Consider the following 22841-nt stretch of genomic DNA (forward strand, 5'->3'; position numbering starts at 1 on the left):
AGGATGGAGAGAGAGAGAGAGAGAGAGAGAGAGAGAGAGTAAGATGAGGAGCTTGTGTCTTGAGGCAGCTTGAACTGGATTGAGCCAGACTTCGATAAAAACAGACTCAACCAGACACTCAGAGGGGCTGGATGAGGGGTGGGGGGGGAAAAGAGGGAAATGAATATGACCAACACACACACACACACACACTGACACACACACACACACACACTGACAGACACTTGATGTGAAAACAGAGTTTTTATCTGTGTTCACTCTGAAAGAGGAAGCTGTGGTTATAGAAACTCTTCTGAGTTTGAGCTGCTGGGATCAGCTGATCAGGATTAAAGCACATTTCAGTTCAAACTCCCTAAATGATGTGAGTGTTGTTTTATTGGTGCACGGTTGAATCTGCACTGCATCAGCAATGCATGTAATGAAGTCGAGCCTGTTGATGAATGACACAGTTTAAAGCTGCACTGATTGATTTTTCTGACCAGCAGAGGCAGCACCACAAAACACCAGTGCGTTATTCCATGTGTTTATGGTTCCAGTAAGTTTGGGTTTTGAATTAGTTATTTGATTCTGTAACGATCTCTATATTGATTGGTGCAGATTCAAACAACTCTCGAGAGTCTATTTATTTATTTTCACAACTTATAGAAATTAATGGGAAATACAGTCCTTTGAATACAGGCTGTCAAATAGCCGGGAACATAGTCACCATATTAAAAGGACAAAAACTTTACTTCAAAGTTACATATATTTAAAACTGATATCACAGTAAACCTGAGATTTACAGTGATAACAAATCTTCCTTCACATGGATTCATTCTTCATTTCCAGTTATTTACAGTTTCTCTGGGTTTCGAACTCTGTTAAGGTGAACCCACTTGTTTGGGTCGAGTTTTCCCAAGAACTCATATATTTCTTGGAGACGTAGTAAACACATGGCTTGAGTTACCATCCCCACCCTCCTGCTCAAACACCCCCTTCACCAATCCCATCTTCCTCCTCCTCCTCCTCCTCCTCCTCCTCTTCCTCTTCCAATTGCCTTCAGTCCCTTCCTTGGCTTCCCCCGTTTCACAAAGCTCTCTCTCTCTCTCTCTCTTTGGACTCAAACACCTCCATCCCCTCCTCTCCCCTCCGTGTTGTGCAAGCTCATCTTATATTTCTGTACACAAGTGTTTATAGATGTGCAGGTATATGAATAAACAGCATGTGACGTTGCCCGAGCCGCACGGAGAAACATGTGCTCGGCCCTTTTCCTTGGATTGGACGTCGTGGAGATTTCCAGGAAATCAATGGGTGGCGAAGTATCTGCAGCAGCGTCACTGCTCAGCCCCTCACTTGGTGTTTATGTGCAAAGCAGAGGACGTAGTGCTGAAGTCTGGGAAACCACGAACAAAGCATGTGTGCATGTGCAATGATTTATACTGAAAGGATTGTTGCATGTTGTAAAAGGCCAAAACACATCCAATCCCATTCTGGACTTCATGAGAGGAGCTGGAAAGGTTTAAGTTTTGGACCCTGTGACATAAAAACAAAAAGCTGTTTGCATGTTTTGCATTAAGAGTGTTACGCTATGTTCCCTGAGCTGTTTTTGTTTTTATATAATAGCTACGCCTCCTCCTCCTCCTCCTCCTCCTCCTCCTCCTCCTCCTCCTCCTCCTCCTCCTCCTCCTCCCCCTTGATAGTATACAGTCACAAGTGGAGCTGGGTTCAATGCCAAACACACAGTGTTCAGCGCAGCAGCACCATTGTCCTCCTGCCGTCACTCAAGCGTGATCAAATTACCGACAAGATTGTGTTCCGGGATGAGTGGACTGTGTGCAAACCCTGCAACCGGTTTTTCTAGAACCTGAGTGAGCTCATTAAGGTGGAGAATCAAATTGACTGTAGCCAGAGGAAGCAGCGATAAGTGAACAGCGAGCAGGTCTGGAGTCAGATCCCAGTAGAGAAGAGGGAAACAAGCTGGAAGGGAAGTGGAAAGACGTGCAAACGACTTTCTGTTCACAACTCTTCACTCGACAATGTCACAGCTCCGACCCATTCATCAATCTGTAACGATGGGAGGGAGGTAGTTAACAGCTGTGATTTCACAAATCAAACAAAAAGAGTAAACTAATAGTTGCATATCACAACCCTGGAAGAAAACCACTGATTGTGTGAATGAATCATGAATCAGAATTGGATTTATCCGAGGAACTCACATGACAAACAAACGCAGATAAAAACATAACGTCCTCGGCGGCGAAAAAACAAATAAATATCACAACCCTTAAGGCAGATGAGATTAATGAGTGAATGAAACATAAACCAGAATTGGATTTGACTAAATGTATCCGGGGGACTCACATGACAAAACTCGTGATACTGTGGAATATGTCCGATTGTTTTCTATAACACTTCATCATCTTTGTTCTGGAACCAAAGATCTCTCCAGTGGGAGCTCATGTTGAAGTGAACCTAAATGAACCAGGCCTTGTGAGAGCTAAGCCTGGTGTATTAGTGAAATGGCTCCGGCCCAACTCCAGTGTCTGTACTCCCGGTATCAGCTTAATTCCTCTCTCAGGTTTCTTCTGAACTAATCTGACGTTGTGTCTTTTTTTCACTGGAACCTGCTCCTCTCTCGGATTTCATCACATGGTTTCTATAATTAAAGCGTTAAACGTCAGTCGTGTTGGCATCAGTGTGAATAACAGGTTTAATAGCTGAAGCATTAAGAATAACAGTGTTTTTTTTTATCAGACAGGACTCAGGATCTTGCAGGAGAGCAGATCCCTGCATTCTGCCTTTTTTGTGTACAGGGAATTTATTGAATCGGTTCATCAAATGAAAGTTTGAATCCCCGTGTGTATCAGTGACAGCACAGGAAGTGATTTACAGCCTCATTCTTGTCCCTCTATGTGACGGCTGCAGGGACTGAAATGTTACTTTGATGAACTGATTCAATCTCGAATGAAGGAACGGACGATTTCTCTTCTATAGATATTGAACGTCTCAAGTTAGAAACCATAGATCTTCCTCGTGTAGGTGCTGAGGCTCCGAGGTCCTGAAAGGAAGATATGGATCTAAATGCTGTGGGTGTCTGGTTGATTATATGGCCACAGACAGGAAACCAGTGCAAACAGCTGGTCTGGCTGTGGGGAGAGGAAACAAACCAGCTCCTGTCAAGCTCAGCAATTATCCTGTTGCATCTTATTAGATCAAGTGTCACAATAAAAGAGTTGTAGAAACGTTTTTATATGGTGACAGGAGCATTAAATGAAGATGTAATGTGTTGATTTAGTTTTACTTGTAATCCCTACCTTTTTATTATGTACTGTTTAGAGTCTATATGTCTATTAATCTGATTTTAACATTTGTTTTTGTTTCTATTTATTCAAGTCTATATTAATAAAGACACACTAAGTTTATATTTAACCGACATATAGGAAAGTGGTATCGATCTTAAACTCAGACTTTCTCTAAACAAGAAAACAAATTGTAACTACAGCTTTGAAACACATCTGTATTCGCATTTACTTTGTCAGTGGCAAGAAAATATGTAGTTTGCAGGATCCTGAGAGGAAAACCCAAAAAGTTTACCTCCACCACAGATGAACCAAAGTTTGCTCTTCTTCAGCTCAGGGGATAAAAGTGTGATTCTCACTTCAGCTCAATTTTAGCGACCAGCCAAATGTCTCCTCTGACCTTTCTCTCCTCTCAAATTTAATAGAGAAAAACACGAGAAACAGACGGAAACACACTTTTGGGCGTCAGAGAGCAAACTTGGAGCAGTAAAATCTTTCCTCTGGGTGTTGCTCCTTATTTTTTATTGCATCTCTTGATAAGCTGGTGCTCGATTAAGATGCATTTGGCTTAAACAGCCTTTTTAAGAGAAGCCGCCTTCAAAAGCCCTTTACACAACTCTGATATAACAGCCATCACCGCTCTGGTCCCAGTTCCCCCTGTGCAGCCGGGCCATTACCTCTGTGTTTGCATGTTATTGTTCCAATTTTCCAGCCACTGAGCAGCAAACAACCTGAAACACCCGGGTTACTCATTAACGGCCTTATCTGGAGAATCTCTGTGCCTTTCACTACACCCGATCTGTCACTTACCAGGAAGTGTGTTGGTGTGTGTGTGATGTCTTTGTGTGTAGCATGTGTCACAGGTGATTACGTCAGGCTCCATGTGACAGAACAGCTGGAAGGTGAGATTTAAGGATCTGAAGAAAGTATGAATAATGCACCTTCCATTTCTTTAATCTGAAGCCGTCCATCCTTAGAAAGCTTTGCGCCCTCATTTAGTTTTTAACAGTGTTTGTGGGCATTACAGTGCGTGTTAGTGTTAGTGCGTGGGTGTGCACGTCCCTGACACACAGCCGTTGCCAAAGTGTGCGTTTGTTATCAGTGCAAAAAGACGCAGGCTCAGCTTTACCACGGTGATAAACTCTCTCATGCAGCTGACTCAGGACAGAGAAGTTCAAACAACACCGACAATCTCTCCTCTTCCTTTTTCTTTAACAACTTCAAAAAACCTCTCCATGGATCCTGAAGCCTGATGGTAAATGTCACCCGGTCACATGACTTCAGTGATATTTGCATTCGTTCTCTTTAATCTAAACTCAAACACTGACTGTGAGGTTAACGTGTCGGACATGTAGGACACATCTAATGCTCATAGTCCCACTGGGATTAACATGAACCTCCTAAAGTTACACACAGCTCCTCTAGGTGCTTTTAAAGGTAAAACTGTGGATTATTTGCAACTACGTGATTTCATTGACTAAATATTATCATAATTAATAACATTAAAGATAATATTGACTTTACTTGCCCAAACTCCATATGCGTTCTCCAAAGGAAGCAGCGATCTACTCAGACAGAAGCCCCTGTGAAAATTGAGAGTTTATACAAATACTGAAGCATCCAGGTGTAAATAGTGTAAATTAATTCTTCTTTACTTATTTCTTTATTGGGATTTGCACAGATGGCACACATCGCAGGATCAAAGATACACACAACCCAACCAGGAGTTTATTAAAGGTCAAACAGTGGTTTACATTCATCTAATCCAAACCATTCCACAGTGACGAGGTCCATTTCCCAAAGCTGCTGCCGCCGCCTGTAACCTGTTAATGATTTTACCGAAACTCCTCATCCTGCTGTGATCACAGAATGATGTCGTTACTAAAATATCTGATCTAATCTTATCACACAGAGCAGGAGGGAGGCTGGTGGCGCTCGATCGATGAGTGAGGAGGACGCTCAGGGAGGATCATCAAAGCCACCAGAGCCACGACAGGAACGCTCGTTGTGTTTGATCACAGCTCTTTAATGACTCAAAGATATAGGCTGATCATCTCCTTATATCTGCTCACAGGAGAACAATATCTATTTAAAACACTATGTCTATTACAGTTTGCGGGTGATTAAAGGTCAACGCTTTATTAACTAGTTTCTTTGTCTTTTTCTTACTCGTCTATCTACATATTTGAATTTAAACAGGATAACAAAATAAAAAACTAATCTAATGACCTAATGTTTTATCTTGACAGTGATTTCCTGGCCTCCGGTCTTAAAAGGCTCAAACATAAATTCTCAAATGAAACCCAAAAGTATTAAGGTGTTTCAGGCTGAGCTTTATCGTTCAATATGGAAGAAAATAAACACAAACAAAGTTTAAACTAAGAATAATTCTAAATTAAATTCGAAAATTCATTTTGATTGCTGGTTTTGTGGACTTTCATGTAACTTTGATTAAGGAGGAACCTCATAAAAGGTTTATATCAAGCTACTGTGATTTAATACAGTGGTTTTCAGGCTTTTTTGCTTGTTACCATAATTATGGATTATCTGTATGGGCAGTTCATTTAAACAGCGAGGTTAAAATGATGGTTTTTCACAAGAAAACGTCTTCATGTTAGAATTATAATTTTACAAGGGTGATCATCTTAAAATCCTTGACATTGGTCACTATGTTGAGAACCACATTTAATCCGACGTCTCTGGACATGTCAGATTATAATCTAGATAAGTGTCCTCAGCTGTTATTAGAGTTTATAGTAACACTGAAACACGGCCACGATTGCTTAATTTTTCCAGATAGGTGCCCGGTGAAGAAAGTCAACAAACTGGCCCACTGAGCTGTCTCCTGATGGCCGAGCATGTGTGCTGTGAGTGAGCAGTGTGACCACCGTGTGCATCACTGAGCGGCTGCGTTCAGAGTTAAACACACAGCAGGACGCACACGTTCAGGTATGAAGCCAACTGGGTCGGATCAGTGCTGAGCTGCTCCAGGTGACCTCGTTGTTCCGTCCACTCGAGACAGAAACACTGGCTTGTTGAATTTTGCAGATATTTGAAGTATGTGGTTACTCCGGCCTTTGAGTTTGGCTCTGTCTGTCGTGTGTCGACACTTGTTCAGGGAGTGCTGGGGTCTCTCAGGTCGACTCGAAGCTTCCTATGGAACTCAGGGGAAGCTAAAAAAGCAGAAATGGGAGATTGGGTCAAGCATCTTCTGCTGCTGGAGTGCCCTTGGGCAAAACACAGAATCCGAATCAGCTGCAGCGTCTGTGCAGTGCTGCAGCATTGTTATGTCTCCGTGGTATTTGTCAGAAGTGAGCGAACAAGTTGGACAGACTCTCGGTGTCTTCGATGAGGCCTGATCTCGTTTGGCTCGGCGACATTCATCGAAGAGGAAGACTATAAATAACTCAACAGGTAGCAGTGAGTTTACACCACAACTCAGCCATTCAGGACTTGTGTTTGAACTTCATCTCCACGGATCTTAAAGTCAATTCAACCGTTTTTCTAAGTCACAAAACAAGGCAGATACAAATCATAAAAAGCACTCAAGCTATTTAGGGAAGTCCTGATGATTACATCATGTCAGGTCATTAATAAGTCAAACAAACTTGGTTTGTGTGTCTTTGTCGAAGCATGGGCCGTGCGCCCACACACACACACACACACACACACACACACACACCGGGGCGATAAGAGACATCTGAGCATACATTGCTATTTGAAGGAGAATCTTCAGGACTGAGCAAACATTTACTTTCAGGCGCTGTTGATCGTGACATTCAACAGAAGACTCTTTCTTCAAGCCTGAACATTGGAGATGCTCCTGCTACTGTTTCCACTATGTGGCCAATAACCCTTTTATTAGAAGCAGCTTTTTTTTACCATGTTTTCAACACCTGTCCATTCTCCATTGTTCTGTTTGTTACACAATAAACCAAAGAACAAATCCACACGAAACTTGGTGGATGGATATGTGACATCGGAGGTTTATCAAACAACATCCCCAGTTCCCCCCAGGAAATAATTCATGCATCTTAAAAAATAAAAGTCAGGCTTATGTAGAGGACTGATTTCTGTGATATGTGTTGCAGCCTGATGGAATTGAAGGGGTCTGCTGCATGGGGCCTTGGTGGAGGCGTACGGATGTGGGCCATGCACAAATTGGACGTGAGCCCAAAGTGACACACGTGATAAATGTGGTGAATATGGCCCAAATGGCCCAGTCCCATTTCCACAAATTACCTTCTGAGAGAGATTCATGTCCAGCTCTAAAGCCACATTCTATAAGACAGACACAGACTCTACATACAGAATCATTTCCCCTAATCAAGCTTCAAAACCAGATCTATCCTCCTTCTCACCCTTTGAGCTTGATTGAGCCCATTAAGGGGTAAAAACCTTCTACTAAATCAGCCTGGCTTCTGCATAAAGAGTCTCTCTGTCCCATGTGCCGTGTGGACACAGTCATACAGGACGGGAACCCACACCGGCTGCCTTCCAGTGTGCAGAGTGACTAGAGAGTCGGGGCTAAATTTAGCCTCTGCTGCATGTTGAATAATAAAGTGTGAATGAGGGTGAGTGTGGGGCGGTGAGAGGAAGTGGTGGAGAGGAACCGAGAAGGAGGCCCGAGCTGCCAAGTCTGCAGGGCGACAGGTTTGTCCTCCTCCATGAGGGAAGGTGCAGCAGCAGCAGCAGGAGGAGGGAGTTCAGAAGGAACAGCTGATGGTTTGGATGGTTGAGGGGTGGGAGAGCTTTGGGGGTGTACATGATGGGAGGGTCCAGGGGAGGAAAAACAAACCCAGGCTTTTGGGTGGGCGGGGTGACGCGCAGAGAGGGGCGGCGCTACTGTACTCATATGAAGGCAGAACATGTGTATTTACTCTAAAGCAGCCTCTGTTGTTCCAGCTGAGCGCAGGTCGGGTTCTTGAGGCTCCAGCCCCTGAGCGACTTGAAGAGACCGTATCCTGTTTTTGCATTCGCTCGCCACGGGGCCGGAGCAGCTTGTGGTTTTCGCGCAGAGAGGATGTCTCTGTCTCTTCAGCTCGCACCTGGAACGAGGAAACACTGAGGCGCTTTTTGAAACTCTCTGTTTTTTTGTTGGTCACTTCGGAAGGCAAAGCGCAGGACCCGAGCTCTTCCCTTCCCTGGACACTGGAATACGCGCGTTTGGCTCCAACGACCGGACTTGATGCGCGTGTAGACCCTGACCTGTGGCACCACCTGTGACATCGGGGCTCCAGATACGAGCTGTTCCTGCAGCTGTGACCTTGAAGACGCAGCCTGGCTCCGTGAGAACAGGAGACTCGTGCTTTCCCTCTCACCTCTCTGCAGTTTATATCGAACCTTTTATTGCCTCGTAAAATCTTCACTGGCACAAGTTGCTGACAGTGCATCAGCGGCCAAGTTGCCTCATCAGATAAGCGTGGCACGTTTGCGGGTGGAGGCGGCTTTTACGCACGGAGGAGACACTCGAGCGCACGGGGGGCTGCGTCAGGTGCAAGAAGAAGAAGACTGAAACACATCCCCTCAAAGCGGTTTGACCATCACAGCCACTAACATGACGGACGGTCCCAGACAACGCGGCAGCACGGCGGGCTCCGCCAAGGATGCTGCCGGAGACAACTCGTCCGAGGGAGGGGTCGAGCTCAAGAAGTCCATCGGGCTTGTGAGCGCCTGTGGCATCATTGTTGGTGAGTGACATTCGTCTTATTAACGTGAGAGTGACAATGAGCAAATAAGGTGGAGAGACAAACTGTTCAACCACCTGAGACTCATCCAAGCAGAGTCAGTGAAACTGCACTGGGATCAGTTTCCTCTACTTATTTAATTACGCTCTTTAGGTTTAACTCACTACATTTTGTTATGTCGAGTGGTTCCGGAAAATACATTTATCTAAATCAAGATAAGGTATTGGACATGTTTTTTAAGTTGATCGTACTTCAATCTAAAATGTATTATTTGAATAAACACATTAAAAATCAGTTAAATTAGCCAGATTGATAATCAATAGAGGTCAGAATCCATTTAGTCAGAGTTTATGATGAAGACGAGTGTGGTTATTGAGTTGTGTTGTATTTTAACAACCAGTAAGTGATTCTCCTGCAGCTGCAACACTTCCACAGACAGTGGAAGGTCCAAAGGGAACAGGCACATTTGAGACATATAACATGGCACCATTCTGTTTTATAATCCAAGATGGCTCGAGGGCATAGAGTCAGATGCGTCTCAGGCTGTCTTGCAACATATCTCACAATCAGTGAACTTGTCATCACCTCCCTGTCACTCAGCCAGCGCTGATGATGTCCCCGCCCTCGATCTTTGGTGACTTTAAAGGGGGGAGCTAAAATAGACCCTATGTGATGTCACAAGGGGCTCACATTGATTTGCATTGTGGGTAATGTGGGCTGCAGTGATTGTGGAGTTTGAACCCAGGATATTTTTTGCATCTGTTGCTGCAATTCAGACGATTCTGTCTTTAATCTGTCTCCTGTCAGCTTGGTGGAGTTACTAAAACTTAATATCACTGAAGTCATCGAGTGAGTCATTAATAGATACATGAGCTGCATCAGCTTGTGAAGTTATTAATTTGTTTTTCCCCTTGTCAAGTAAGATTGTTCAGGTGCAGCACTGCTCTGGTATTCAATCTATAGTTCCACCTTTTTACTTTCTTTCCTCTTTGACCTGCCAAGTTTGAACTCGATCGGATTAGTTCAACTCAAATGAAACAACACAAACAACCTGTCCCTTCTATTTAAAGAAATGAAACTTAACACTTGCACTTGACTTTGTAATAATTGGGTTTAAAATGATAAATAACAGTGTTCAGTCAATTTCAGCACGTTGAGATGTAACACCATCAGACACCTGATAAATCCACGAGCGCACACAGAGGTGAGACCTGCCACGGGGGGGGGTCTTACTGTTGACCTTGACAGGATGAGGAGGATGGAGGGGATGACTCACTCCACTCTTGTGTTTCCACGGTAATGGGAGGAAAGGAGAGGATGGGGGATTCCCAAGTGGGTTTGCTGCGTGAGAGAGGAGAGAGAGAGAGAGAGAGAGAGAGAGAGTGAGAGAGTGAGATGTTGTTGAGAAGACCTTGTTCCTTCTCAGGGTGGAGTCCTTGAGGTTGCACTGTGAAGGCCTCATTCCTGCTCTGCTGCAGTTCACGCACATTTTCATGGATGTTTTTACAGCTTTTCCCGGGGAAGTTATCTTGTTCTCATGTACTTGCATGACAGATCCCTAAAGATCTATAAAGAGCCTCTTAAAACCAGCGCTCCCTGTGCACGCGTTCACTCCACGCTCCAGTGCAACATGATGAAATATAACACAGCCCATTGTCTACTGACTATCGAGAAACAAGTTTATGGGCGTCCAGAGTCCGTGCACTTTGACGTTCAGTCACCAGACTGTGCTTGGCTCGGGGGGGGGGGGGGGGGGGGGGGGGTGGGTCGTGTCCTGGACCAAGTCCGTCCTTGGTTCTCGTTCAGCTCTCATTGTCATGTGCGAGGGCGGCGTGAGCTCAGGTGACTCGTCTGATCCCCTCGCAGTGAACATGCCCCGCTGGGTTTTCCACGAAATGGGCCCGAGCACATCAAACAGTTTCGTTGGCTATTGTGAGGCTCATGCATTTATCACACACAAACACACACACACAAAGATTCAGAAATGTGCAAAGCCAGGAATCAGAATTAGAACTTTTGGCCACGTGGAAGAAGTCCCCGCCCTGATAATGCTGTTTTATTAGCTAAGCTCCGTCTGAGCTGGACTCCAGGCTGTGTGTTTTGTAACAGAACTGCACAATTCACTTTGTTCAATCGTTACCTCTTGTTAAATTGAATTACGCTGCAAAGCCTAAATCCTTAACTAGCAGATTAAATGATTTTATTGTTTAGATCCAAAATGCAAAGGCGCTTTGATTTCGTTATTTGAATTTGTGATTTGGCTTCTTGTTAATTTCACACATGTATGTACTCAAGCCTGTTTGTGAGACTTGGCCCTGTGGCTGTTTGAGCAGGGATTTATTAACACAGAGAGGAAAAGTAAGAACTGTTCTTACAGGGCTTTATACAGGCAGATTAGGGTTTTATCATAACGTTGAACAAACACCCACATGCTTGGTAATATTCACATCTGCCTTTTCGTCGAGTCAGGAGGAGAATAATCCAGAAAATGTGTGTAAATGATGATTTACAGGAAGACACCATTTGGACCAATAAGACAAAAATGCCACACAAATGCTGCTATAAAAGTATGAATACATTTATGATACAAATCCTATAAAAGATCACATCCCCCATTAGAGCTCATTTAATTCTGTGAAGTCTGAAGTGGAGCCTGTTGCTGTCTCATCAAACAAGGTCCCAGAGGAACAGAAATGTGCTCAGGGAGCCGAGCCTCTTCCTCTGTGAGACAATCCAGCAACAATGGATGATATCACAGCATCCTGTGGAACGAGAGGCTGTACAAAGAGAGAATTAGTTTGGACACGTGAAACAGACGGGGACACCCTGATCCTCTGCTTCTAGAAGTTCTCAGATCAGGATCAAGAGCCAAACCAGGCTCAGCACATAAAAAAAAAAATGATGTTCCCCTCTGACCTGGTTGGAGACAAAAGGATGTAAAAAAAACGACGGCAAGAACAGGAAACATCGAGATTCCACCTGAGTCAGCATTAGTCTCTCACACATGCAAGCGTGCACATTTGTTCTTTAAAAAACACCCTGGTTTAAAAAGTCAACTCAGGGAAACACCCAGCAGTTCCTCAGTGCATGTTCACCTTTACCTGCCACTGAAAACGTCCTGGAACGTTATTCTGGAGAGCAACAAGTGCTGAGATGTCAAAGGTCAATGCCTGACCTTTGACCTGGCCCTGACCATAAAAATGGGGATGGTTTGTTTGTCATGTTTTTATCTCCTACCTGCAGCTGGAGTTACATAAGGGAGCGGCTGCATGTGGAGTCTGTTTAAGTTGAACTTGTTTGCATGTGTCAAGCTGCAGCTGAGCACATGGGTTTAGTAGCTTGAGGTGAAATCAGCTGAACTCTGAGATGCAGGTTTGGTTCAGTGGTTCCAAATGATCTATAGCTTATTGATTTCTTAAGATGAAGCAGTGTCTTGTTGTAGCCCTGGTGTGAACACGAGTTGTGTTGAAATAGTTTATCAGCCTTTGTCATGTTGAAACTGCAGCGACAAATGATTTGCACGTGTACACACGCTGCTCTGTCTCTTCCCTCCCCGGTATCATTCACACCTTTGACTTTTGTACTGTAAAACGCCTCTTATCACCCGATCAGCCCGTGATGATCCAGAGCCTTCAGCCTTTGACCCCGATGACTTTTTTCCTTTATTGCCCCGCCGTCGAGTTCAAGCGCACTCGGGCTGAATCCGACGGCCGGCTCTCTGACCTCCGCTTTGCCAGAGCAGCGGCTCCTTTCATGTCGGACCTGAACCCGAACCCTCGGTCTCTCGGCTCCTGTGTATACTGCCGAGAGCTCTGATGCTCATTGAGTATGTCAGGGGGGCATTATTACCCCCCCCCCCCCCCACACCACCCCCCACCCCCCTCGCCTCACTTCTGCATCCACATCCCTCTTTGAACTCCTTCACCCGCTCTCTGATTTGCTCCATCTCCTCATAACTCTTTGCCAAGTCAGCAGTTTGCAGGTTCCCACTTTGCCTGCTTCATCATCATTCTTCCACCCCCCCCCCCCCCCCCCCCGTTCACTCTCATTTCTCTCTCTCTCTCTAGCTCTCTCTCTTATTTTTATTTTTTCCTGTCCGGTTTTCTCTTTTCCCAGCTGTTTCCCGTCGACCCAGTCCTCTCTCGTGGTCCTGTAACTGGGAAAGCGTCTTGATAACCTTTAAAACCCACTGCAGGAAAATGAGAGTGACTGGTGATGAAGGCATTGTTCAGCAATTCAGTTTGCTCCTAAGTTATGGGTCTTGCAAGGGACCGTTTTCAAACTAATGGTCACAATTGATGCAAGATCAACTGGTTTTTATTCCCTAAGCTTCAAGATAATGGATCCCTAGATACCAGACTTCCCATGATGCAACTGGATAGCATTTATTTGATTCTTTGCCTGATAAAGGCTTATGACTCATCCAGCACTAATCCTCCTGTGACTTCTAAACCGATCTCCTTTTCAGTTTGTGCTGTGACCTAAATGTCTCTGTCCTTCCTCCACCAGGTAACATCATCGGCTCGGGTATCTTCGTCAGTCCGAAGGGCGTGCTGGAGAACGCCAGCTCCGTGGGCGTGGCCCTGATCGTCTGGATCATCACCGGCGTCATCACCGCCATCGGGGCGCTGTGCTACGCCGAGCTGGGCGTCACCATCCCCAAGTCGGGAGGAGACTACTCCTACGTGAAGGACATCTTCGGAGGCCTGGCCGGGTGAGCATACACCACACGTTCACAGAGGCGGCTGTGGTCGACTCTCTTTAAAATACTCAATAGTAGGGCAGATGTTTAATATTTCGGTTAAGTTCAATATTTTGTGTTTTATATTTGTTCAAGAAAAACACATTTCTAAATGCTAGAGGTCAAAAGAACCGTCTGTGAGTGAATCACCCACTTTTCAAGACCGAGGAGCCGCCCACACAGTTAAATTAAATTTGACAAGGATTTAGGGGAGCATTCCAACATGTCTTCCTCTCTTTATCCCGGTGGATGAGCTTTCTGATGCGGGTCAGACATCTTGATCCAAAGCGGGGGGGGGGTCTCCAGCTTGTAGATAAAGAGTAGAGAGATATTGAGCCAAAAGACGAAAGAAGTTTCACAGACGCTAACCTGCAGATTAGGGACGTTAACGTGGGGGGGGGGTTTTCGTCTAAATTAACTTTCGACCTAAATCCACCTTCCGTCCATCCATACATGGACGTCTCTAAGGTGTAACGCCGCTTGCAGTCAATGCTTGGGAACCACGCTAGTTTAATATCCAAGCAAAACAATATGGTTTGTTGGCGTAGGTCTCACACACACATTCTGCCCAGACTGTAAACACAGATTGTTTTTTCAAACTATCACAGGGTTATAGTCAGGGGTGTTTTTTGGGAGAGGAATTCCACCAGACCAAACAGCCAATGATTGTTTTGGTCCCTTTGTACCGTGGCTATCAATACACATCAATGAACTTTGTAGTTTCGGATGCTCTCGGTTTGAAGAGTCACCGCTTCCCTGTGCCCGCTGTCGAGGATAAATAAACCGTGTTCAAGGGGCTGTTTGTTTTTCTGCCGTCCCGTTGCCTTTATCCCCCGTGAATGCGTATTTCCATGTGAGCGCAAGTCAATAACCTGCCGCGACGGAAACGCTTACATCACCTCGCTGCAGCTGGACGGAGGCGGGGTTTCGCGGAAAAGCGGAAGCTCTCGTAAAGTTGTACTCTCAAGGACGACCTGATTGGACGGCGTCTCAAGTACAGAGGCTCTTTGTTATGTTTAGAGACGACTGTGGGTTTGTGAAAGCAAAGTTATGAAGTATCAAAGGTACTTTACTCAGGTTTTTAGAAGTATAGCACATATTTGCTAGTTTCAAGAGAGTCTTGTTTTATATTACTCACTTTGAAATCCCAAACTATTTGATTATGTTAATTAAGAAATCAGAATTTGAAGCCCTGAAAAGGATAAAACCATTAAATCTTCATTGGTCATATATTTGAAGAAAGATATGTCAAATTTAAGGGTGTATTATAAGCTAGTAACGACTTTACTTGGACCCTTAGTTAGATTAATCCATAGTTTAATATATAAAACTAAATATGTAGAACAAAAGTGCATTTTATTTTGAAATTGAGAGCTGTCAAAGGTAAAAAAAAACACAATAATGTCGAGGTTGAGGTTTCAATCAGAATCGGTCTGCGTTTAAACTTTTGAGTGTTAATTTATACACTTACACGCACGCACACACTTACACGCACACACATGCACACACACACAGCACACATGCACACACACACATTCCAGCGAGACACAATCCTGTTAATGCAGTCAGGTGTAATGATCCCTCGCTAAGCTTTCGGAGAATTCTTGGGGGAAACAGGCCCCGGGCTCCTCTGCTGCACTCTGTGCTGAGCCTGCTCCACTGTGGAGATGCTAACAGCTGCACAGGTCAAACATCTGTCTGTCTCAAAGTCCAAAATCAGGACTTACAAGCATCAAAATGTCCATTAAAGAGACTGGAACAGGCATATATTTGTCTCCCTCGACTAATAATACCCTGCTTTGAATGTGAATCAGTGAAGGAAGGATGTTTATGGCCTATGTACCTCTGTGATGTGTTCCCCCTGTTTATTCTGACCTCTCCTACACACTGCGTCTGATCCTGACCCCCTGTTGTTCCCCCCCCCCCCCCCCCCCGCCTCCCTGTGCTCCGAGCCTCTCACCTCCTCCTGCTAACTGTTTGTTCTTTTGATTCTCCAGGTTCCTGCGTCTGTGGATCGCCGTGCTGGTCATCTACCCGACCAACCAGGCTGTGATCGCGCTGACCTTCTCCAACTACGTCCTGCAGCCGCTGTTCCCCACCTGCTTCCCCCCGGAGAGCGGCCTGCGTCTGCTGGCTGCCGTCTGCCTCCGTGAGTAACATGTGACACATCGACCAGAACATCCAGCAACTCAAATATAATCTGCAAACATATTTAAAGTCACTTCATAGATAGATGAATGAAATGGAAATAAAGCGGCGTTTAAGGAATAATTTAATCCTTTTCACATGTTGAATATGTCTGTAAATTGAACAGCTCAACAAATCATCAGATTATTTAACTTTAATATTTTCTAAGATGCCTAAAGAAGTTAAACGATCCATAGTTTCACAATCAAGCAGCAGATATCTCTCTAAGGGCTATATATAGATGATGACACAGGGAAAAACACACCACTCAGATGTAAGTCCTATGTGGTTATTTTCATCGTGATTCATAATTGAAATTAGTAAAAGAGAAATATCTCAAAAGTTTCCTAGATCCAACCAAGTTTCTTGTAAGTCCATTGTGCAGTTTTTGCGTAATCCTGTTCACAAACAAACAAGTCAACAAGCGGACAGGGGGCGGAGCCAGTGGGTGTCAAAGTATTCCCCCGACTTCATGCAATAGAATATCTGCTTACAGCAACTACAGCAATAATTAGCATTTGAATGGTTGCACTTGGAAATGAAAACATCTCATATGACATAAACATTTAGCAATTTAAAACCACTTTCGCTGAGTCACCTCACAGACTCACTTCTGATCAGGCAGCAGGGAAAGAACAGAGATAGCCTCCAGGAAAACAGAGACGGGACCCAGAGGTTCTCTGAGGCTGCTTGTTGAGACACGATGTTCAACAACTGCCAGTAGATCTCAGCTATAATGAGAGACAATCTGTGCTTTCAGTTATGAGTCAGTCAGGACAAAGTGGAAAAGTGTCTCGGATACTGCTTCAATCTGCTGGTTTCACACCGCATCGATGAAAAGCTGTATTAATAACGCACAAGTTATTAAAAGGAGTCCCAGATTGAATGACAGGCTCCATTCATCCAGTTTAAACCGTCTCTGGACAAATATTTTTGCCGGAAACGTGTCAAAACAACTGGATGGATGTGTTTGACCGCGAAGTTCACACTCAGCGGTCAAATACTGCAGACGTCCTTCAGACGGAGAGAGAGACAGGCCGGGCTGCAGAGGAAGAGTGTGTTTATTGTCCCCTCGTGTGTGTTGTCGCATCACTGTGAAGCAATTCTTGTGGCTGGTTACGAACGGCAACTGGTCTCCGCGAATGCCCCAATCTGACCTGTCAGATAAACACCCCTCTCTTGCAGTACCGCTGTTCTCCAGTGGGAGCTGAGGCCTAATTTGTTTCGACTGTAATGGAATGAAAAACTTCTTTATTCTCTTTTAAATCACAGCTCTTCTTTAATGTCTGCAAACTGCCAACAACTGCTACAGGAATGTCCAACCCTTCTGTCGTTAAAGTGGGTGTTTGGGACAAAGGGGATGAAGCAGCCTTGTCTGAGGTCTGTGCTTCAGGGTTTGGTTTCTGCATAGATTTGAAAATGAAGCGAGGAGGAGCCACCCACCCTTTATCAGATGGTTTTAAAGTTTTAATTTTGATTTAAATGTCAGGACGTAGAGAAACCCCCAAGCCAGTTGAGTCTCGGTGAATCCAAGACGCCTCGAACAGCGCTCAGTTGCAAATGGGAGCAAGCGAGCTGGTTGAACTGGAGGAACTGGAGCTGTCATCGACTCACACGTCCACAGCTCACCACAGACACATCTCAGCGAAACACAGTGAAACCCTCTCTGGCTGAAGGATTTGTTAAAACTTGGCACCGCTCTGAATAGTTTCAGTTGTTTTGTTTGGATTAGAGGCTCTGACCTACATTTACCTGTCGCTCGTGACCCACTTCCCCCAGCGTCTGGTGGTCTGGTACTTTAGCCGAGTTTGATTGGCCGAGCCGGATGAGGGACGTCGCTCCCCTCGTCTTGAGTCAGTTAGACAGATGCTGTCAGGCGGCTTTCAGGGGAAAACAACTTGCTGCAGAGTGTGTGTGGGGGGGGGGGGTTTGTTTGCAGATGTTTTGTGCCGGAGTGGGTGAGAGGTTGGCTGTTTCCCTTACTCACTGATGTCATCCTTGTTGTTTACGGGTTCCGGTATGTGTTTGTGTGTTCTCCGATGTTCAGACGTTTTCTGTGCTGGATATAGTATTAGAGCACTCGGGGGATATCACATGACTTATTGACCTTCAAATCCGGCCTCAGCCAGACCCGAGCAAAAACCCAGACGCCGAGGACAAGTGTGCTCGTTTCAATCCGGAGGGCGAAAGAAAAAAAGGTTTTCAAGTGTGTGTGTGTGTGTGTTTGTGTGTGTGTGGGGGGGGGGGGGGGGGGGGGGGGGGGGGGGGAATCATAACTCTGTCACCTCTTCCAGCCGCCTCACACATGATTCAGCAAAATGTCCACGCACACATAACTCTATTGCCCGGTGTGCTCAGCTTACAGACAGCTGAGCGGCTCCCTGGTCTGGAGAATGTGTCCTCAGGTGTTTACTCCATGCAACAAAAAAGAAAGAAAGATCACGTGGTTCCTAGAGCGACTCTGTTTACCGAAGAGTTAAGAGGTTTCAGACGTATTTAGTGGGTCATTCAGTGGGGGGGGGTTGATTGTGTCTGTGTGTATGCAGTGCAAAACAAAATCAAGTCGTGAGCTGAATTGTGTGTGTAGAATCTTTCATTTCCTGTTTTGTCGTGGAGAAGCTGTCTCTGCCGGCTGCCGTTATTAACTAAGTCCTAAGTTTTCCACTCGCTCAGTTTCTAATGGCACCCTGTCGGCCTGAACCCACTGGCCTGCAGGACCCAGCAGCATAGATCAAACCATTAACTTTATCTGTGTTGGGAATTGAACGGCACCCCCCCACCCCACTCCCCAAAGAAAACCAAACCATGTGCTTGATTGTGTATTTATTGTGTTTGTTTTTCTGTTGTGGGTCTGTGTAGTGCTGCTGACGTGGGTGAACTGCTCCAGTGTGCGATGGGCGACCCGGGTGCAGGACATCTTCACCGCCGGCAAGCTGCTGGCCCTCGCCCTCATCATCATCATGGGCATCGTGCAGATCTGCAAGGGTAAGCTGGCTCATGCCGTCTGTGCATCCATGAATGCATGTGTCTATACGGTGCATTCCACAGACACACACACACAGAAACACACACACACTCTCTTGCGGTCACTGGGGACGTCCTCGGACAGTATAGACTCCCTGCAGACGCCACCGAGGTCAGCAGGTTGCCGGGGCCCGTCTTTGGGGTAAAACTCACATCGCTAATATCCGCCTGCCAGTAGGGGGGTTTGCAATTCAAACATGGCTGAGGGCCAGTTATTACAGGGGCCACAATGACTATAGGCCCCTGTAATAACACAAGAAGGATTTCTGTGTTTGAAGGTAATGAAGAGTCCAGAGGCTGATTCGACCGGGAGATTTGGGTTCACATGTGAAAGAGCAGAGTCGACATATTTTCATGCTCCCTGCTTCAGGGGATTAAAGGAAAGATTTGTAAAGATCTCGTATGATTTGGACATTTAGTCCCACACAGAGGACATGATAATGTCTCAGTGAAGTCAAATCACAGGGATTTAGTGACTTCGACAACTTCTACTACACACTGATCACATTAGATGCTGCGTTTCAGCTGGATTCCGCTCAGGCGGCCCAGTGGAGATCCGTCCGTTTACCCCCCAAACCAGTGGGTTCATCCTTCTTAGTCAGGCACCGTCATTCACCAGAATAAATGGAGTTTTAATGGAATACATTCTCTCTCCTCTCACACGATCTGCAGGAGATTACTACTGGTTGGAGCCAGCCAACGCCTTCGAGCCCTTCCAGGAGTACGACGTGGGATTGATAGCCCTAGCCTTCCTACAAGGCTCCTTCGCCTACGGGGGCTGGAACTTCCTCAACTACGTCACGGAGGAGCTGGTGGACCCCTACGTGTAAGACCCTTTGCTCTGTTGGAGATATTGAGTTCAGAAAACAAACTGCTAAATGGGTCAAGGCCACTGGGAAAGTGTAAAAGCTGCTTGTCGCCATTGCAGTGATTAGCCGTCGCATACCAGCTAAGCCTCCCAGTTTAATCCCTGGTAAAGCTCTCTGAAATTTATTTAACTTAGCATGAAAGAACCCCTCACTGTCATTCCTCCTGTCCGGCCTCCACTAATGTCTCGGTGCATGAAACGGTTTATCTTTTAATTTCCTCTGCAATATCTCACATCTTACATTTCTTTAATAACGTTGGTATCCATTAATACACCTCTACCTACAGTACCGCTTTTTAATTTCCTGCTTCAAAATCCACCCTTCCCTCCTTCTCTCCATGTTCTGTCAACTCAAATTGTCTTTTCTTTTTTTTTTTGGAATTGTCTCATTGCAGGAACCTGCCCCGCGCCATCTTCATCTCCATCCCCCTCGTGACCTTCGTCTACGTCTTCGCCAACATCGCCTACGTCACGGCCATGAGTCCTCAGGAGCTGCTCGCCTCCAACGCAGTGGCTGTGGTGAGTGGCTGTGATTGTGATACTAATCACTGATAGAAGAAAGCCTCTGTTGACCCCTAGTGGTCCCTGTTGGCCAATGCAAGTCAACCTTTTATACGGGGCTAGTTGCTTTATAGTGATGAACATGATGTGAGATCAGCAGCATGAGTGTGTGAGTGTCTCATCCCTCCTCTAACCTTCTTCCTCCATCGCAGACGTTCGGTGAGAAGCTGCTGGGAGTCATGTCGTGGATCATGCCCATTTCTGTGGCTCTCTCCACCTTCGGGGGGGTCAACGGTTCCCTCTTCACATCTTCAAGGTTTGTGGACCATCTTAGAATCTGTGTTTCTTCCCCCCCTGAGAACACAGTAACTCAGATTGAGCTTTCACGTAATAAGCAGGGTGTTGATCTTTTTGTTTGTCTCCCTCCTCTCTCAGGTTGTTCTTTGCCGGAGCCAGAGAGGGTCACCTCCCCAGCCTGCTGGCCATGATTCACGTGAAACGCTGCACTCCCATCCCGGCTCTGCTCTTCACCGTGAGTATCTCCTCCTTCAGACTCATAACGTGACCGGGACTGGAACAAAAAATAACTTAAACCACCCCCTCTTACCCCCCCAGTGCCTGTCCACTCTACTCATGCTGTGCACCAGTGACATGTACACCCTCATCAACTACGTGGGCTTCATCAACTACCTCTTCTACGGAGTCACAGTCGCCGGGCAGATCGTCCTGCGCTTCACACAGCCCGACATGCACAGGCCGATCAAGGTCTGTTCACGTGCTTCACAGTGTTTTTGCATTCAGGTGTAAATTAAAGAAGAGTTCATCGAATTGAAACGAGAATATCCACGATGTCAGTTTTGACTCCGTATTTGACCGTGTGTGACTTTGTTCCCGTCCTCCAGATCAGCCTGATTTGGCCGGTCATCTACCTCGTGTTCTGGGCCTTCCTGCTCATCTTCTCCCTGTACTCCGAGCCCCTGGTGTGCGGCATCGGCCTCCTCATCATGCTGTCCGGCGTGCCCGTCTACTTCCTGGGAGTCTACTGGGACAAGAAGCCACAGTGCTTCCATCGCCTTGTCGGTAAGTTACTACCAAGCTCCATCCAAATCCATCAATCCTAATTCTTCCCACACACGTGTTGTTGGTACATTACTGCACCCCCCCCCCATGTTCTAAACCGCGTTTTTGGGTCGTTCCCTTCCAGACAAGATGACCTACCTGGGCCAGAAGTTTTGTGTGGTCGTGTATCCGGCCATGAGCAGCAGCGGCAGCAGCGGGAGCGGAGAGGAAGGAGAGGAAATGAAGGAAGCCCTTGCTCCTCTGTCCAAGGAGGACGGGGACAACCACAAGTCAGCGGACTGCTAGACCCCCCCCCCCCCCCCCCCCGCAAGAAAACAAGCGAAAAACAGACGCACACGTGGGCACGCACACGTGGGCGCGCACACTCACACAGAGACACACGCAAACACGCAGTACATCCCAGTTTGTAGTGGATTTACTGATCGACACCTGTGCCCCCCCCCCCCCCCGCACACACACACACATTGCCTTTAAGATTTCCTGTTTGGTTTTCAGAAGATCGATCATTTCTTTTGCCAAATATAGTGTGAGATGTTTTTAGAATCACCTCCAACTTTTCTATCTGGGGTCTTTTTAAAGTGCAATAAAGAAAGGTTAGCACCTTCCAACTTCTCAGTACACGCTTACGCTTAATCATCATCATCATCATCCTCATCATCCTCATCCTCCCTCTTCCCCCGCCACACACTCTGCACACTCCTACTGTAAGAGAAACTTTTTTTTATTTATCTTGTTTTTTTATTATCAAAAAGACTGTGACGCCTGCGCAAAACATCTTTATTCCACCAAAGCTGTATTCTGGTCGTCGAGGCAGAAAATCTGATCCAGATCAAATCATTTCAATGTCGGCGAGATTGTGATTCCAAGATCTCTTCTTTCTTTTTTTTTTGTAATTGTGACTATTGTTGATATCTGATGTTATTTTAGTTTAAATAGTTTAATTTTAGTTTTGTTGATATTTCTCTCTATTTTTAATTTTTTTTTATTCAGCATCATATTCAAATGGGCCTATTTTTTACTCTTGAACCTGAAAAGCCTTGTAGACCAGAAGGCTGATGTGGGATCTGTGTTTTGTGTGGTTAAGTGTGCAGGTTAATGATGCACAATTCTTGTTAATTGCCTTAATTAGGATGTGTTCTGTACTTGGGTGCCAACGTGGCAGATTTGACTGAGGAGAGGTTTGTTAATCCTATGACACTACACAGAGAATTAACCCGTTGACACTTTAGGATACTCACATTACCTTTCACCACCATTTTGCATTGTTTATGTGCAATTCCCTACACCGACACGTGTGAATGCCCGTGTGTAAAAACAGATTTTTTTTTTTGTTAAAGGCATTGATTGTCTTTCATGTTTTACTGCAAATATTTCTGTAGTTCAACAGTTCAAAATAAAAAGAGCTTTACATAAAAAGAAAATATTTTTTGATTGGTGCAGTTCACAGGCACCAGTAAGAACTGAGCCCAGCCTGT

At 45.5% G+C, this 22841-nt stretch overlaps 1 protein-coding gene across 1 annotated transcript; it reads left to right on the top strand.

The window, feature by feature from the left end:
- The first annotated feature begins 8782 nt into the window (after window positions 1–8782).
- On the top strand, window positions 8783–21651 carry slc7a8a (solute carrier family 7 member 8a). The gene is made up of 11 exons (XM_053415813.1): window positions 8783–8968; window positions 13475–13679; window positions 15704–15855; window positions 18753–18878; window positions 19590–19743; window positions 20181–20304; window positions 20499–20602; window positions 20722–20818; window positions 20902–21051; window positions 21189–21366; window positions 21491–21651. The coding sequence occupies exons 1-11, from the start codon at window positions 8836–8838 to the stop codon at window positions 21649–21651; spliced, it is 1584 nt and encodes a 527-aa protein (XP_053271788.1). The 5' UTR covers window positions 8783–8835.
- Window positions 21652–22841: the final 1190 nt, after the last annotated feature.

This window comes from Pleuronectes platessa, chromosome 23, assembly GCF_947347685.1.
Source record: "Pleuronectes platessa chromosome 23, fPlePla1.1, whole genome shotgun sequence".
In the NCBI taxonomy this organism is placed as follows: Eukaryota; Metazoa; Chordata; class Actinopteri; order Pleuronectiformes; family Pleuronectidae; genus Pleuronectes; species Pleuronectes platessa.

Coding starts and splice junctions, on each gene's coding strand:
- slc7a8a (XM_053415813.1), top strand. CDS start 8,836: ATGACGGACGGTCCCAGACAACGCGGCAGCACGGCGGGCTCCGCCAAG. Junction 8,969..13,474: donor CGCCTGTGGCATCATTGTTG/GTGAGTGACATT, acceptor TTCCTCCACCAG/GTAACATCATCGGCTCGGGT. Junction 13,680..15,703: donor ATCTTCGGAGGCCTGGCCGG/GTGAGCATACAC, acceptor TTGATTCTCCAG/GTTCCTGCGTCTGTGGATCG.